We start from the raw sequence: 15,582 nt of genomic DNA, 5'->3' as shown, positions 1-15,582 counted from the left end.
GGTGGGGTTGGTTGGTGCGGGTGTCCCAGAGGCGTTCTCTGAAACGTTCTGCAAGTAGGTGGCCTGTCTCCCCAATGTAGAGGAGGCCACATCGGGTGCAGCGGATGCAGTAAATGATGTGTGTGGAGGTGCAGGTGAATTTGTGACGGATATGGAAGGATCCCTTGGGGCCTTGGAGGGAAGTGAGAGGGAAGGTGTGGGTGCAAGTTTTGCATTTCCACCGAACTCATCTCTACATACCTCGACACAGTCCTGTCCCCCTTAGTCTAAGAACTTCCCACCTTCATTCGGGACACCACCCACGCCCTCCACCTCCTCCATGATTTTCTTTTCCCCAGCCCCCAACGCCTTATCTTCATCCCCCATCACAAAGGCCTCAAAGCCCTCCGCTTCTTCCTTTCCCGCCGAACCAACCAGTACCCTTCCACTGACACCCTCCTTCGACTGACTGAACTGGTCCTCACTCTGAACAACTTCTCTTTCCAATCCTCCCACTTCCTCCAAACCAAAGGAGTAGCCATGGGCATCCGCATGGGCCCCAGCTATGCCTGCCTCTTCGTCGGATATGTGGAACAGTACATCTTCTGCAGCTACACTGGCACCACCCCCCCCACCTTTTCCTCCGCGACATCGATGACTGTATCTGCGCTACCTCGTGCTCCCACGAGGAGGTTGAACAGTTCATCCACTTTACTAACACCTTCCACCCCGACCTCGCATTTACCTGGACCGTCTCAGACTCCTCCCTCCCCTTCCTAGACCTCTCCATTTCTATCTCATATTCCCAATTCCTTCGCCTCTGCTGCATCTGCTCCCAGGAGGACCAATTCCAATACCGAACCACCCAGATGGCCTCTTCCTTTAAAGACAGCAATTTCCCCTCAGACGTGGTTGACGATACTCTCCACCATGTCTCCTCCACTTCCCGCTCCTCCACTCTTAAACCCTGCCCCTCCAATCACCACCAGGACAGAACCCCATTGGTCCTCACCTACCACCCCACCAACTTCCAGATACATCGTATCATCCTTTGTCATTTCCACCACCTCCAAATAGACCCCACCACCAAGGATATATTTCCCTCCCCTCCCCTATCAGCGTTCCGGAAAGACCACTCCCTCTGCGACTCCCTCATCAGGTCCACACCCCCCACCAACCCAACCTCCATTCCCAACACCTTCCACTACAACCGCAAGAAATGCAAAACTTGCGCCCACACCTCCCCCCTCACTTCCCTCCAAGGCTCCAAGGGATCCTTCCATATCTGTCACAAATTCACCTGCACTTCCATACACATCATTTATTGCGTCTGCTGCACCCGATGTGGCCTCCTCTACATTGGGGAGACAGGCCGCCTACTTGCGGAACGTTTCAGAGAACACCTCTGGGACACCCGCACCAACCAACCCAACTGCCCCATGGCTAAACACTTTAACTCCCCCTCCTACTCCGCCAAGGACATGCAGGTCCTTGGCCGCATCCATCGCCAGACCATGGCGACATGACGCCTGGAGGAAGAGCGCCTCATCTTCCAACTAGGAACCCTCCAACCACAAGGGATGAATGCAGATTTCTCCAGCTTTCTCATTTCCCCTCCCCCGACCTTATCTCAGTCCCAACCCTCGGACTCAGCACCGCCTTCTTGACCTGCAATCTTCTTCCCGACCTCTCCGCCCCCAACCCCTCTCTGGCCTATCACCCTCACCTTAACCTCCTTCCACCTATTGTATTCCCAACACCCCTTCCACAAGTCCCTCCTCCCTACCTTTTATCTTAGCCTGCTTGGCACACCCTCCTCATTCCTGAAGAAGGGCTTATGCCCAAAAGGTCGATTCTCCTGCTCCTTGGATGCTGCCTGACCTGCACTTCTCCAGCAACACATTTTTCAGATTAGGAAAGGTGGTTACTTACAATGAGTTAATATTTAGCCTTGTTAATGTGCACCTTGGTTGTTTTGTTAAACTTGTTAGACTCCTGAGAACAACACCTCATGGACAATAGATATTGGCCTTGCCAGTGATACTCATATTTCAGTCAAATTTAGTTCCGGCACGGCAGTAAAATCTTAGTCTATTATTTTCTCTTCTGCTTTGAAGGCCTTTTGTAATTAGTGAAAATTTCCTCAGAAAACTAATCAAACCTCTTTGTGGCTGTGGTGTTAAGGTGGGTAAGAGGCATGCCAGATGTGCTGAGAATTCCACAGTTGCACTCTGATGTCTGAAGAACATACCCCACACTACTTGACAGCAATGTTGACAGCTATGGGGATGTGGTCATCGTTGTCCAGGCCACATTGATTACCCAGCCGTAAAGGACAATTAGATTCAATCTCATTGCTACAGGTCCCGAGCCACATGTTGCCCAGGCCAGGTATGGTCAGCAGTTTCCTTCCCTCAAGGACATTAGTGAAGCAGGTGGGTTTTTCCAACAGTTGACAATATCTTCGTTGTCATCATTAAACTTGTTAATTTCAGATTTTTATTGAATTCAAATTCCACTGTTTGTCATGGTGGGATTCAAAGCCAGGTCCCCCGAACATTTACCTGGTGATAGTAGTACGAGACAAACAGCTCCCCTTGTTGAAATATTTGTATCTGAGTTTTGTACCTGCATTATCAATGTACAGCAAAATAGATAAATGTAACCTTTAGAAATAAAATAGTTGGATTCCAATAGTTTGGTTCTTGAGTGAAGTGAAGCACACTGTTCCTATTTACATGCTTATCTTTTACTTAGCCAGAATTCTTTTGTTGCATTTACAAGAGAAGGTTGGGTGTTAGAAAAACTGAAAATTATTAATTCAATAACATGCACTAATGGCTGAATCGTCATTTAAATGGGTCTATATGTAATTATAGAATAAACAATTTTATCTATCGGAGGTGAAAACTTCGCACCATTTGAGAAGCTAGCACTTTAAAATCATTATCAACTAAAATATTTAATTTGCACATTGAATAATTTTAATTTCTTTTGCAGACTGCTTTACATTGGGCAGCAAAGCATGGCAAAGAAAACATGGCACGCATGTTAATAAATGCAGGTGTAGACATCAATCTCCGAGCAGTGAGTTAATTTTTTTTTAAGTTATTCTACTTTTGCTGCTGAATAAAAGCTTTTGGGTTGAAAGCTAACTGACAAAAATAGGACGATTTCTTTCTACACTTTTAAAACCAATCAACCTCCTTGACACTGGTCTACAGCTTTGACATGATTAACCATGTCAGCCTGTAGTAACATCACTCCACTGTTGTCTGTCTGGTGCAGCTGTTCTATGCAGATTCCATTCTGACTATACTTAGATAGGTATCATATATAGTGGTATCTCTTCCTACTCCTGCACTTGACCTTGAGGAATCCTTGAGGGACCTATCCTTGGTCCACATTCCTGTGTTGCCTCATGGCAATTTCAGTCAATGTGGTTTAGGCTTTCACATGTATGCTGAAGGTATCCACCTCTATTTCACTACTACCCATTTTAATTCCTTCACTGTTAATAATTTATCAGGCTATCTATCTGACAGGATGCTGAGGAAGGCCGCCTCGTGCTCCCACGAGGAAGTTGAACAGTTCATCCACTTCACCAACACCTTCCACCCCGACCTCAAATTCACCTGGACAGTCTCAGATTCCTCCCTCCCCTTCCTCGACCTTTCTATTTCCATCTCAGGCGACCGAATCAACACGGACATCTACTATAAACCGACCGACTCCCACAGCTACCTGGACTACACCTCCTCCCATCCTGCCCCCTGTAAAAACGCCATCCCATTCTCCCAATTCCTTCGACTCCGCCGCATCTGCTCCCAGGAGGACCAGTTCCAAAAACGCACAACACAGATGGCCTCCTTCAAGGACCGCAATTTCCCCCCCGACGTGGTCGACGATGCCCTCCACCGCATCTCTTCCACTTCCCGCTCCTCCGCCCTTGAACCCCGCCCCTCCAACCGCCACCAGGACAGAACCCCACTGGTCCTCACCTACCACCCCACCAATCTCCATGTACAGCGCATCATCCGCCGTCATTTCCGCTACCTCCAAACGGACCCCACCACCAAGGATATATTTCCCTCCCCTCCCCTATCAGCATTCCGTAAAGACCACTCCCTCCGTGACTCCCTCGTCAGATCCACACCCCCCACCAACCCAACCTCCACTCCCGGCACCTTCCCCTGCAACCGCAGGAGGTGCAAGACTTGCGCCCACACCTCCCCCCTCACCTCCCTCCAAGGCCCCAAAGGAAACTTCCATATCCGCCACAGATTCACCTGCACCTCCACACATATCATCTATTGCATCCTCTGCACCCGATGTGGCCTCCTCTATATTGGGGAGACAGGCCGGCTACTTGCGGAGCGTTTCAGAGAACACCTCTGGGACACCCGGACCAACCAACCCAACCACCCTGTAGCTCAACATTTCAATTCCCCCTTCCACTCCACCAAGGATATGCAGGTCTTTGGACTCCTCCATCGTCAGACCACAACAAAACGACGGTTGGAGGAAGAACGCCTCATCTTCCGGCTAGGAACCCTCCAACCACAAGGGATGAACTCGGATTTCACCAGTTTCCTCATTTCCCCTCCCCCCACCCTGTCTCAGTCAAATCCATCAAATTCAGCACCGCCTTCCTAACCTGAGATCTTCTTCCCGACCTCTCCGCCCCCACCCCAGTCTGACCTATCACCCTCACCTTGACCTCTTTCCACCTATCACATTTCCGACGCCCCTCTCCCAAGTCCCTCCTCCCTACCTTTTATCTTAGCCTGCTGGACAAACTTTCCCCATTCCTGAAGAAGGGCTTATGCCCGAAACGTCGATTCTCCTGTTCCCTGGATGCTGCCTGACCTGCTGCGCTTTTCCAGCAACACATTTCCAGCTCGTATCTATCTGACATCCTGTACTGATTGAACAAAAATTTCCTGTAATTGACCATTGTGAAGCCATTATTTTTAGTTCCCCTTTTAAGCTCTGTTCCTCCAGCTATCAAGTCTAACGCTTTCCTTGGCAAATCTGATTATTGAGCCAGCCTGCTTGCAGTCTTCCTTAATATCTCTTGCCTCTCTGTCTCAGCTCATCTGCTGCTGAAACCCTCTATCATGTTTTTGTTACTGCTTGACTTTCTTTTCCAATGAATTTCTGGCTGTTCTCCTAAATTTTACCATATGAACTCCAAAACTCTACTTTCCATGTCTTAAATTGCAATAAGTGTTGTTCATCCAACACATGTATTAGCTGACCTAAATTGGCTCCTCATCAAGCATCACAATTTTTAAAAAATTTTGAAATTTTTCAGATCCCTCCATGGCCTCATCCCTCTCTATCTCTCTGATTTCCTCCAGTCCTTGAGGTATCTGCATTTTCCTAATTCTGACCTCTTGCACATCTCTAATTTTAGTTGCTACTCCTTTTCTCCCTTCTCTCTTTTATCACACTCCTTAAAACCTAACTTGTAGATTGATTTTGTTCATCTGACATACCTCCTTACGTGGCTTGGTATCAATTCTATTTTGGATTGCTTCTATGAAACCTCTTTTTGGAGGATTTATAACTTAAGTTGCTGATGAAACAATGGGGACAACAGTCTTTCAACTTGATTTCTGCAAATGTGATTTGACATGTTCACAACTGTATAATATATCTGTGGTTTAAAATGGCAAATATAATTAATTTGCACACGAGATGAAATGTTAAAGCTTCAGAAAATGACATTCAAGACAGTAATATCAATTGGTAGTCAATGAGTTGCGCCCAAGATGATGATTCATCTCTTTTGCAATACCCCCAACAAATGTTTCAGATTTTGAGGAACTACTGTAATCTTTGAAATAAAACATGCATGCTATGATTAGTTTTAAAGGCTTGAATTACTCCATTGGATTATAACTCAATCACATTTTTTCATGGGATCTGTTATGCAGACATAGGCCTTTTATCTGTAATTTGTCACCCTACATTTTGTAGGATTACCTAGCACTTATGTCACAGAAACCAGCTGATTTGTCCAACCAATTCATGCTGGTATTTTTACTTCACCTGTTCCTCCTTGCCATTTTTCCCCCTTTTTAGTCTATCATTGTGCTCAATTTCCTTCTCCCTCATTTGCTTGTCCAGTTTCCTCCTAGATGCATCCATAATATTTGCTTTAACTACTTAGGACAGTGCAATTTCTGTATTCTTTCTGGGTAAGCGGTTTCTTCTAAATTTCATCCAAAATTATAATGTTTCATAATTTTCCAGTTCAGCCTCACTTGTTTAGGTTTTAGGTATCATCAACACCTAAACAAGGAATTCGGAACAATTAAATTCAATCTCCATACATGAATAAATGCATGTATGTATTGTAATCCTATTACTGAGTCACTATTTTAGCACACTCAAGTAAAACCAGCTTCTGCATACCATATGAATATCTAAAGTACGCTTAATAAACATTTGAATTTGCCTGAAATCAGAGCTTTTAAACAAGTAACTTGAAAGAAATAATACATTTCAACAAACATTATCTAACATATCTGGCATACTTCATGCACTGTTAGAGGCACCTTTATAGTCTGACATCTGTGGTAATGTCAAATGACTAAGCAGTTACTTGATATGTAAAGTTGCATGTTATGAGCATGGGTGGCAAATGTAGTGGATAAATCACAATTCAATTTTTTATAATGTGTTGTATTCAACTTTATAGTGCATACAATATAAAACTACACTTGCTTTGTATACATAAAATTACATGCAAGGGATAATTTAAATCATAAACCTGCTTGAATCCTATTTCAATAAAATAATACTATTTCAAGTCTATATCAGTAAAATGACAGCATTATTTACATTTTCTGTAATTACACACTTCTATGTATGATTAAAATGATTTGCACATGTACTGCAGCACAAACAAGCTAAATTGGGAAAGTCACGTCAGTTTGGAATACACAGTTAAGCATATGAATCAAAGTTAAAAATCACACAACACCAGGTTATAGTCCAACAGGTTTAATTGGAAGCACACTAGCTTTCAGAGCGACGCTCCTTCATCAGGTGAATCACCTGATGAAGGAGTGTCGCTCCGAAAGCTAGTGTGCTTCCAATTAAACCTGTTGGACTATAACCTGGTGTTGTGTGATTTTTAATTTTGTACACCCCAGTCCAACACCGGCATCTCTGAATCATATGAATCAAGTACTTGTGGAAGTGGGCTGGCAGGTAACTGCAATGGGTATAAAATGGCTAGACAGCAAAGAAAACCAAGATAAGTGAACAAATATGCAAAGCTTCTTGGCTAAGTAAGGAAGAGCTGTTGGATAGGTGGGATGTGTGAAAGAGTGTTAGACAAATCTCAAGGCTATTAGATAACATTGAAAATATGAAATTGCAGACAGATAGAAGAGAACGGACAATGGTAGTGAGGCAGGTGGGGGAAGCGAGTTTATGACAGATTTGAATTAGACTTAAAAATGATAAACCTCTGAACAGCAACACATTAAACTTCATACATGGAAAATTCTCCGAGGTTAAAACTAATTATGCACAGTATGCACAAACTACACAACACTGGCACAAAATGAAAGGAAACTTCCAAGTCCGCTTTCAATTAAAAGTTAGCACAAAGGGGAAAAAATGGGAATTTTCAGTTAGTAGGTAGCAAACCGCAGTGTAGCACACAATAATGGTAGTAAATATCACTAAATGCTTGTAATTGTATCTCAGACTTGTCTGTTCTTATATGAAAACTTTCAGAGGCAATGGCCCAAATTTTTGTGGTGGTAATGACATCAAAACTCTGTTCACCACCATTGAACGATAGCTAAAATTCTTCAATTAAAAACATTAATGGTAAATATCAATGTTCCGTAGTGCAGGTCAATATTAAAGTTAAAAAGTGTGATTTCAGGGATTTTTTAAATTTTATTTTAAAGTTAGCTATTTTGCAATTTGGTTTTGTTCTAGTGGATTGTAGGCTTGGTCTGTGTCTGAATGAAGTTTAGTGAATAACTTTTAAATATTGCTGTAGCTCTGGTGATTTCTTTTAAAAACAGTATGAGCATTCCTGGTGTGAAATGCAGTTTTGTCTTCGCTTAGAGCTTTTAGGAGTGAACAATAAATAGTTGTGTATGAGGCTTTCAGTTCAGAAAGCCAAATTTTGTTTTTTTTTAAAAAGGGAAATGCCCATAACTTGTTGGGGGGTGGGGGGAGGTAGTGGAGATGGTGGAGAAAGAATCTTGGGTATCAGTTTAGCAGGTTTGCAGAGTCTTGACTCAAATAAATGTCTAACTCCCAAGAAAGAGAGTTGATTTTAGGACAGTTCATGAGTAGATTACCTCAGTGTAAGGAGTCCAGTTTAAAAGCTCCAGACCACAAATGCCTGGTTAAAACCCTGAAGGTAATGTGAAGCTGAGAATATCTGAGCCCAGCTATATGAAGAATCAAGTTAGAGGCTCTCACATTCTCAAGACCAGGGATTGAAACCACAACTGAGTTAACTCCTGTATTTGGTAGTTACCAGAATTCTTTCTGCTCTCGGGAAAAAAATTGGTCAAAGAGGAAGGTTTTACAGAATTTCTTAAATTAGGTAAGAGTGGTTTAGTGAGGGAGTTTCAGAATTTGAGCAGTTTAAGTCTCAACTATTAATGATTAAACCTGGTGTGTTCAGGAAGCCAGGTGAATTGTGTGCAGACATTCCTGAGATTTGTGGTGTTGGATGAGATTACATAGATTGGGAAGAGTGAGGCATGGAGAAATTTGATCAGGATGAGAATATTCAATGTTCCTTGACCCAGGAGGCAGTGTAGATCAATGAACCCAGGCAATATTGAATAGGTTTGATGCAAGTAAGGATATCAGCAGAAGGTTTTTGGATGGCCTCCGATTTATGCAGGGCAGAATGGGGGGAAATAGTCGTGCATTGGAATAGTCAAGCTCAGAGGAAACAAAGGCATGGATGAGGGTTTTGAGAGCAGAACTGAAGTGGAGGGTAATCAAGCAATGTTATTGGGGTAAAAACTTCTTTACTGAAGATGGCAATATCTGGTTGGAAGGTCAATGACAAATTTGTGAACACTGTTTCAAACAACTGTCAAGGGTTGAGGGGATATATTGAGCCAGTGGCTTGGGAATTGCCTTTTGCTCTCTGCTTCAAATTCAATGCTTGGGTCTTCTCAATATTTAACTGGAAGAAGTTTTGGTTCACTGAGTACTTGATGTGAGGCAAGGAATCTTGAGTATAACAAGAGTTATTTTATATTACTATGTTTCTGGATAGTGTTGATGGGAAGGATACTGATGCGAAATAGTGGTGCAGTCAAGATAGATCCTCTGGAGACGCCAAAGGCAACAAGAAAAAGAAACCATTGTAGTGATATTCTGGCTGCAGTGTAACAGATGAGAATTTAACAAGGCATGTACAGCTCATTATCGAGCAGTATGGAGGAAAATGGTATAATCAATAGTTTTCAAAGCTAAAGGCGCAAGAAGAAGGACGTAGAGGGACAGTTTACAGGACATAAGGTTCTAGGGAGTGTTGCTGAACAAAGAGACCTCAGAGTGCAGGTTCATAGCTCCTTGAAAGTGGAATCGCAGGTAGATAGGATAGTGAAGAAGACATTTGGTATGCTTTCCTTTATTGGTCAGAGTAGTGAGTACAGGAGTTGGGAGGTCATGTTGCGGCTATGTAGGACGTTGGTTAGGCCACTGTTGGAATATTATATGCAAGTCTGGTCTCTTTCCTATCTGAAAGATGTTGTGAAACTTGAAAGGGTTCAGAAAAGATTTACAAGGATGTTCCCAGGGTTGGAGAGTCTGAGCTACAGGGGGAGGCTGAACAGGCTAGGGCTATTTTCCCTGGAACGTCGGAGGATGAGGGATGACCTTATAGAGGTTTACAAAATTATGAGGGGCATGGATAGGATAAATAGACAAAGTCTTTTCCCTGGGGTCAGGGAGTCCAGAACTAGAGGGCATAGGTTAAGGGCGAGAGGGCAAAGATATAAAAGAGACCTCGTGCAACTTTTTCACGCAGAGAGTGGTACGTGTATGGAATGAGCTGCCAGAGGATGTGATGGAGGCTGGTACAATTGCAACATTTAAGAGGCATTTGGATGGGTATATGAATAGGAAGGGTTTGGAGGGATATGAGCTGGGTGCTGGCAGGTAGGACTAGATTGGGTTGGGATATCTGGTCGGCATGGATGGGTTGGACTGAAGGGTCTGTTTCCATGCTGTATATCTCTATGACTCTAGGAATGATGTGGCTTGAGCCGACCGCAGTGGCATGCACAAAGTAAAAAGCAAGAAGGGCTTGTGACAAAATTAATATTTAGATGCTTAAATTGAGAGTGATAATCATCCGATGACCAATTGTTTATGCTGCCCAGGGCGTCTTCAGTCCCTCATTGCTCTTTATTGTCTGATTACTGCTTCTGCCACTATTTGAACCACTCCGTGCCCGTTTTGGATAAGAAATTCCCCAAGTACTGAAATATTTTCAGTTACAAATGACATACTGAAGGAGGTTAGTTAATTAGTTGAACCCTTGCCACCTTCATGGGGTATTCTCAATCAAGACAGATGGAACAGTGATTTGGAATAATACATGAATGTGTCAAAAATCTTTATCTAGTATATCTAATCCATTTTTTTGTCATTTCAGTATGCCTTGTAAAGTTGTAGTTAAATTGAAATTAAAATGAATGCATTTTTCTTTCATTGCTTCCTGTCTGCTGATGGATATACATAGCATGTAAGTTGAATTTTGTTAATGATTTTGTTTTGAATAATTATTTTCTATTATGAAGAAAAACTTAATTATGTTCTCCAAATATATTACATAATTAATCAAGTACGGAGGATATTTATAATTGCCAATGCTCTATAGAAAAATTTTATAGCTTATTTCTCTGCAAATTGCTTTGCCAGTTTTCTGCTCTCTCCATCTTAAAATATTGCATCCTTGTCAGGTATGGCTTCATTGACAGGTCACCCTCTGGCACCTCACTCTTGGCAATTATTCAGAAGGTTATATAGCAGAAGGGATATCCAAACCCAGCTTGATTCCAGCTCCACCTGCAGTTATACATAAGAACATAAGCAGGAGGAGCAGGAGTATGCCATACGGCCCATGAACCTGTTTCTAGGAGTGAAATTACAACTGATTTCAGCTTGGCGCCCATTCTGCTTTCCTGCCAGTTTCTCCATCGGCTTTGATTCCCCGACATTTCAAGAATATATCCCTTTGTAGGCACTTTGTATCTGAATCTATCCCAGCCTTGAATATGTTAGGTTGCTTGTTTACCACTGTTTTCTAAGAAAATGGAAATCCACAGGTTCACGAGCCGTTGAGAAAAAAACATGCCTACACTCTAAGAACATCGGCAGTTCAAGAAGACAGCTCAAAGACATCGGCATCGGCAGCAGCTCCTACATTCCACTGACAATGTTTAAGACTGACAAAAATTGTATGAATTTTCTTATCAGAATATAATATAGTCCCCTACACAAGGCTTCCCTACGTTTATTCCCCATCTTTCCTTCCAATAAAGGCCAATATTCAACTTGCCTCCTATTTTACTTACCATAGCTGCATTATATCATTTTGTGTTTAGTGTACAAAGGCAACTATACCTCTTTATACCACCATGCTGTACAGTTTCTCTCCATTTTATAAAAAGTATTTTGCTTTTTGTTCTCCACTGATTTGGATAACCTCACTTTTTCTAATAATATTTGATCTGGCCGTTTTTTTCTCTCACTCACTTAACCTGTCTATATCTTTGCATACTCTTTGTACCACCCTGCTTTGGTACCTATTTGGCTTCAAATTATTTGGTCCCTTTGTCTAAGCCATTATGATCGATTGAATGTAAATAGTTGAGGCTACTTACTTGTTGCAATTTGTCAACCTAAAAATGTCCCATTTATCCCAACTATCTCTCTTTGTTAATTTTCTATCCATATTATGTGCAGTACCTTTCATGTGGCACTTTATCAAATGCCTTTTGGAAATCAAAACATGTTAAATCTGCTGGTTTTCCTTCATCGACCTCCATTTGTTGCATGTTCAAATAAATCTTTTAAATCTGTCAAATGCAATTTTTCTTTTATAAAACCATGTTCACTGTGATTATAATTTGATTTCCTAAATGTCCTGCTGCTACTACCTTAATCATGGAGACTGACATTTTCCATGACTTTAATGATTTTCCATTTTCAAAGCACTGATGAAGGAGCAGCGTTCCAAAAGCTTGTGATATCCTGTTGACATGTGACTACTGATTTTGTTCACATATTTGCCAAAATGCAAACTTAATTTGTCTGTAAATGCAACAATATATCTTTGAACCTTCGGTCATTTGCTACTAAACTCTAATGATTATACCCATCTTGAGAGTCTTGGCTGAGAAAGGTTGTACTTCCCATTGCACTCTGAAGGACTGCTTGGTTACTTATCCGTAAAGCGACATTGACAAGTTTATGAGGCAGTCACATCTCCACCATCCCTTTCCTTCTGTTATGTCAAAAATTATTTTCTCAATATAAAGGAAAGCTATCTCGGTGGCACAATGGTTGTGACAGGTGCCTCAGTGGCAGGGAGCCAGGTTCCCTTCCAGCCTTGGATGTGTGTGGAGTTTGCACATTCTCCCCATGTCTGCATGGGTTTCCTTGGAGTGCTCCAGTTTTCTCCCACAGTCCAAAGATGTGCAGATTAGATAGATTGGCCATGGTAAATTGTCCTGTGCTGTCCAGGGGTATGTGGGGTCGATGCGGGTGAGCCATGGTAAATGCAGGATTATGGGGATAGAGTAGGGGTCCGGGTGGGATGCTCATTTCGAGCTCAATGTAGACTCAGTGGTCTGAATGGCCTCTTCTGCACAGTAGAGTTCTCTGATACTATCTCTAAATGTTGAAAAATTGTCTTGATTTTGTGTTTAGAAAAAAGAGTGAAATATATGGAAAAATGTGTCCTATTTGTGAAAAGTGAAGAATTATTGATCATGACAATAACTGCAGACTTATTCATAGATAAGTCACTCCATCACTGGGTAGCAATATGTTGTATAGAAAGAATAGTAGTGATGAACATTAGTTGAACAGTGCTACCTAGATTAACTTGTGCTTTTGAACCATATAATGTTACAGCATAAAAACCTACCTTTGACCCAAGATGTCTGTCTGCACTTTATTGCAACCTTCTGCTCTCTGCCAGTGTGTAAATATTCCTCCTCTTCAAATAACTTGCTCCTTTATTTTTCAAAGACCTGTTGCATTCTGGTTCAGCAATGTTTTAAAGCATAGTTCCAAAGTGTACTCTCACTCAATCCTATTGTTACCACTTCACCAATCAGGGAGTCAGATTGAGATATCTTTACCAATTTTCCATTCACTCACTTTATCTTTCAACACCTTGATTTACTGTGACTTGGGCATTGGAAATTGACTAAGAAGTGAATATATGACCATTTTTAATATGGGGAAATTGAGATTGTAAAAAGCATAGTCTGTAGAAAAATGTGAAGTGTTGAAAATTAAACTCTTGAAAGACACTTCATTTGATTAAACTTCTTTCTTTCATCCTGGCTTTTGGTGATCGTCTTGCCGTCTGCTTCTGTTACAGGGAGTGAGTATTGCATTTATTTTTCTTTTGTGATTTTACATTAGGTCATGGATTAATTTGTTTTTCACAATCAGTTTAATGTGTACTAATACACTTTTTTCTAGTCTTATTTATATCATGAACTGATGTATCGGGACAAGTTTGTTGCAATGTTTGAGCATACTCTTGTTCAAACTTTTATAATTCTTGGTTAACATTAAACAGACTAAGATCAACTTTTGTTGGTATAGTTTTCACATAAAAATCTTTAAATTATTTTTCTTAGTAAAGGAAAAATAAGAGGTAGTACACCCAACCTTTTCATGGTGCATTTTAATATCATTCATCACTGCGTATAAATGAAATGAAGGATTAACATACACCATCATAAAGATGGTGTCTCTTCAGCCATACAATTTGCACTGCAAAAATATCATTCAAGCCTACCTCGCATGTAACAACTGAGATAGTACTTTGAAACAAAGAAACAATTGCTCGGGTAGATAACCCAGGCTTTCAAAGTGATGTAATTAAATAAATGATCAAATACTGTAACAAATTATTTTTTCATTTAATTTGTTGAAATATTCTGCAAGTATATTAGGTAGTTTTATAAAGTTCTCTATTGCTATCCAAGGTGCCTGTTGTATTGTCTCTCAAGAATCCCCATTAAGAAATTAGATTTTTGTTTTCCACGATGTTTGTTCTTTACTTTAACAATATTGTTATATGTGAATCATGTTTTCAGTTCATATGGTTATCATGCTGACATTTTTTCCCTAACTATGCCAACTGCATTTAATGGAAAGATCTGTCATGTGCTTAAATTGAATGAAGTGTTTTCCGTTTTGTTCCAATAAAACATTTTTGTGCTATTTGACTGACTAGGTACTAGTAAAAACCAATAAGAATGATTATTATTTTCCAGGGTTACACACCACTGCATATAGCAGCTCTCCATTCACATGTTGACATTATGGATCTTTTAATTCGTAACTATGGTAAGATCCCTTTTGAATCATGTCTGTTGTAGTAATATTGTTTTCTTATTCATTGCTGGTAGATGTTTAAAAGTCCAGATATGATGTGAAGCTTCTCTTTTTTAGTTTAGAATCCTGTACAACGAGAATCCTGAAATATGGATAATATTTAGCATACTTTAGATAATGCAAAAATAATACAAACATTGAGAACTTATGTCTTGCAATATTCATAAAATAGTTTCTGTTACTTGGGACAATTTTTAGTTACTTCTATCATACAAAACTACTTTAATAGTCTATAAACTTCCCAGAAGGGGCTGAAGTGATAATTCGTCACTAGAATTGTATTTCCATGGTAAAAGTTGCATCATCATTTAACAACTGAAATTGCTCAAACATTCCCCGTTATTTTTTTGTTTTGCATCATATATAAAGTCATCTACTTATCCAGAACTTGAATATTGCTGAAAAGATATTTTGTTGAAGCTTTTCAACTTGCAGTCATCAGGACAATTTGCAAAAATAAAAGGAAAACCAGCATTTGTACTGCATGAATTGAGAGTGCCAATTGGTTAGCAGCTGGACTCAGCTGCAAAATAGGGTGCTCACAACCATCCTGCACAATAATGGATACCCTAATCAGATCGCTTCTCTCTATGCATAACTTAAACTCATGAAAGGTCCGAAGGTGGTCACTTCTTAACTTGAAATGTTGTTGTCTACCTTGGATTACCCGAGAAGGATAAGGTATCTCAAAACTTTAAGCAATAGATAAAGCTAGCTGCTTTTATGTCTTAGCAGTATGAGTGTTCACCACTAACAGGATGCTGTTGTCAAACCAAAAAGACATTGTATTTACATCTCAGATCAGTAACGTGGTCTATTAATATCAGTGCTGGTTTGATACCAGGCATATAAATGGTACGTCCCAAAGATTGGCAAGTAATATCCAACAGTATATCCCTTTGGCTTTGCAACAAACAAGGTACTTACTGTACCCAACAAGCCTGCGCT

The 15,582-nt window shown here is 40.9% G+C and overlaps 1 protein-coding gene across 1 annotated transcript in view; it reads left to right on the top strand.

Moving 5' to 3' along the window:
- LOC122559953 (ankyrin repeat domain-containing protein SOWAHA) overlaps positions 1-15,582 on the top strand; it is a 133,474-nt gene that overhangs the window by 102,341 nt on the left and 15,551 nt on the right. The window contains 2 exon segments of the mRNA XM_087994962.1: positions 2,980-3,066; positions 14,514-14,586. Coding sequence (XP_087851088.1) covers positions 2,980-3,066; positions 14,514-14,586 — 160 coding nt within the window.

This window comes from Chiloscyllium plagiosum, unplaced genomic scaffold, assembly GCF_037043375.1.
Source record: "Chiloscyllium plagiosum isolate Xiang-an unplaced genomic scaffold, Cpla_swu_hap1 HiC_scaffold_15, whole genome shotgun sequence".
NCBI lineage: Eukaryota > Metazoa > Chordata > Chondrichthyes > Orectolobiformes > Hemiscylliidae > Chiloscyllium > Chiloscyllium plagiosum.
Note: the sequence above shows the minus strand (reverse complement) of the source record. Positions and strands in the feature narration are given on the sequence as shown.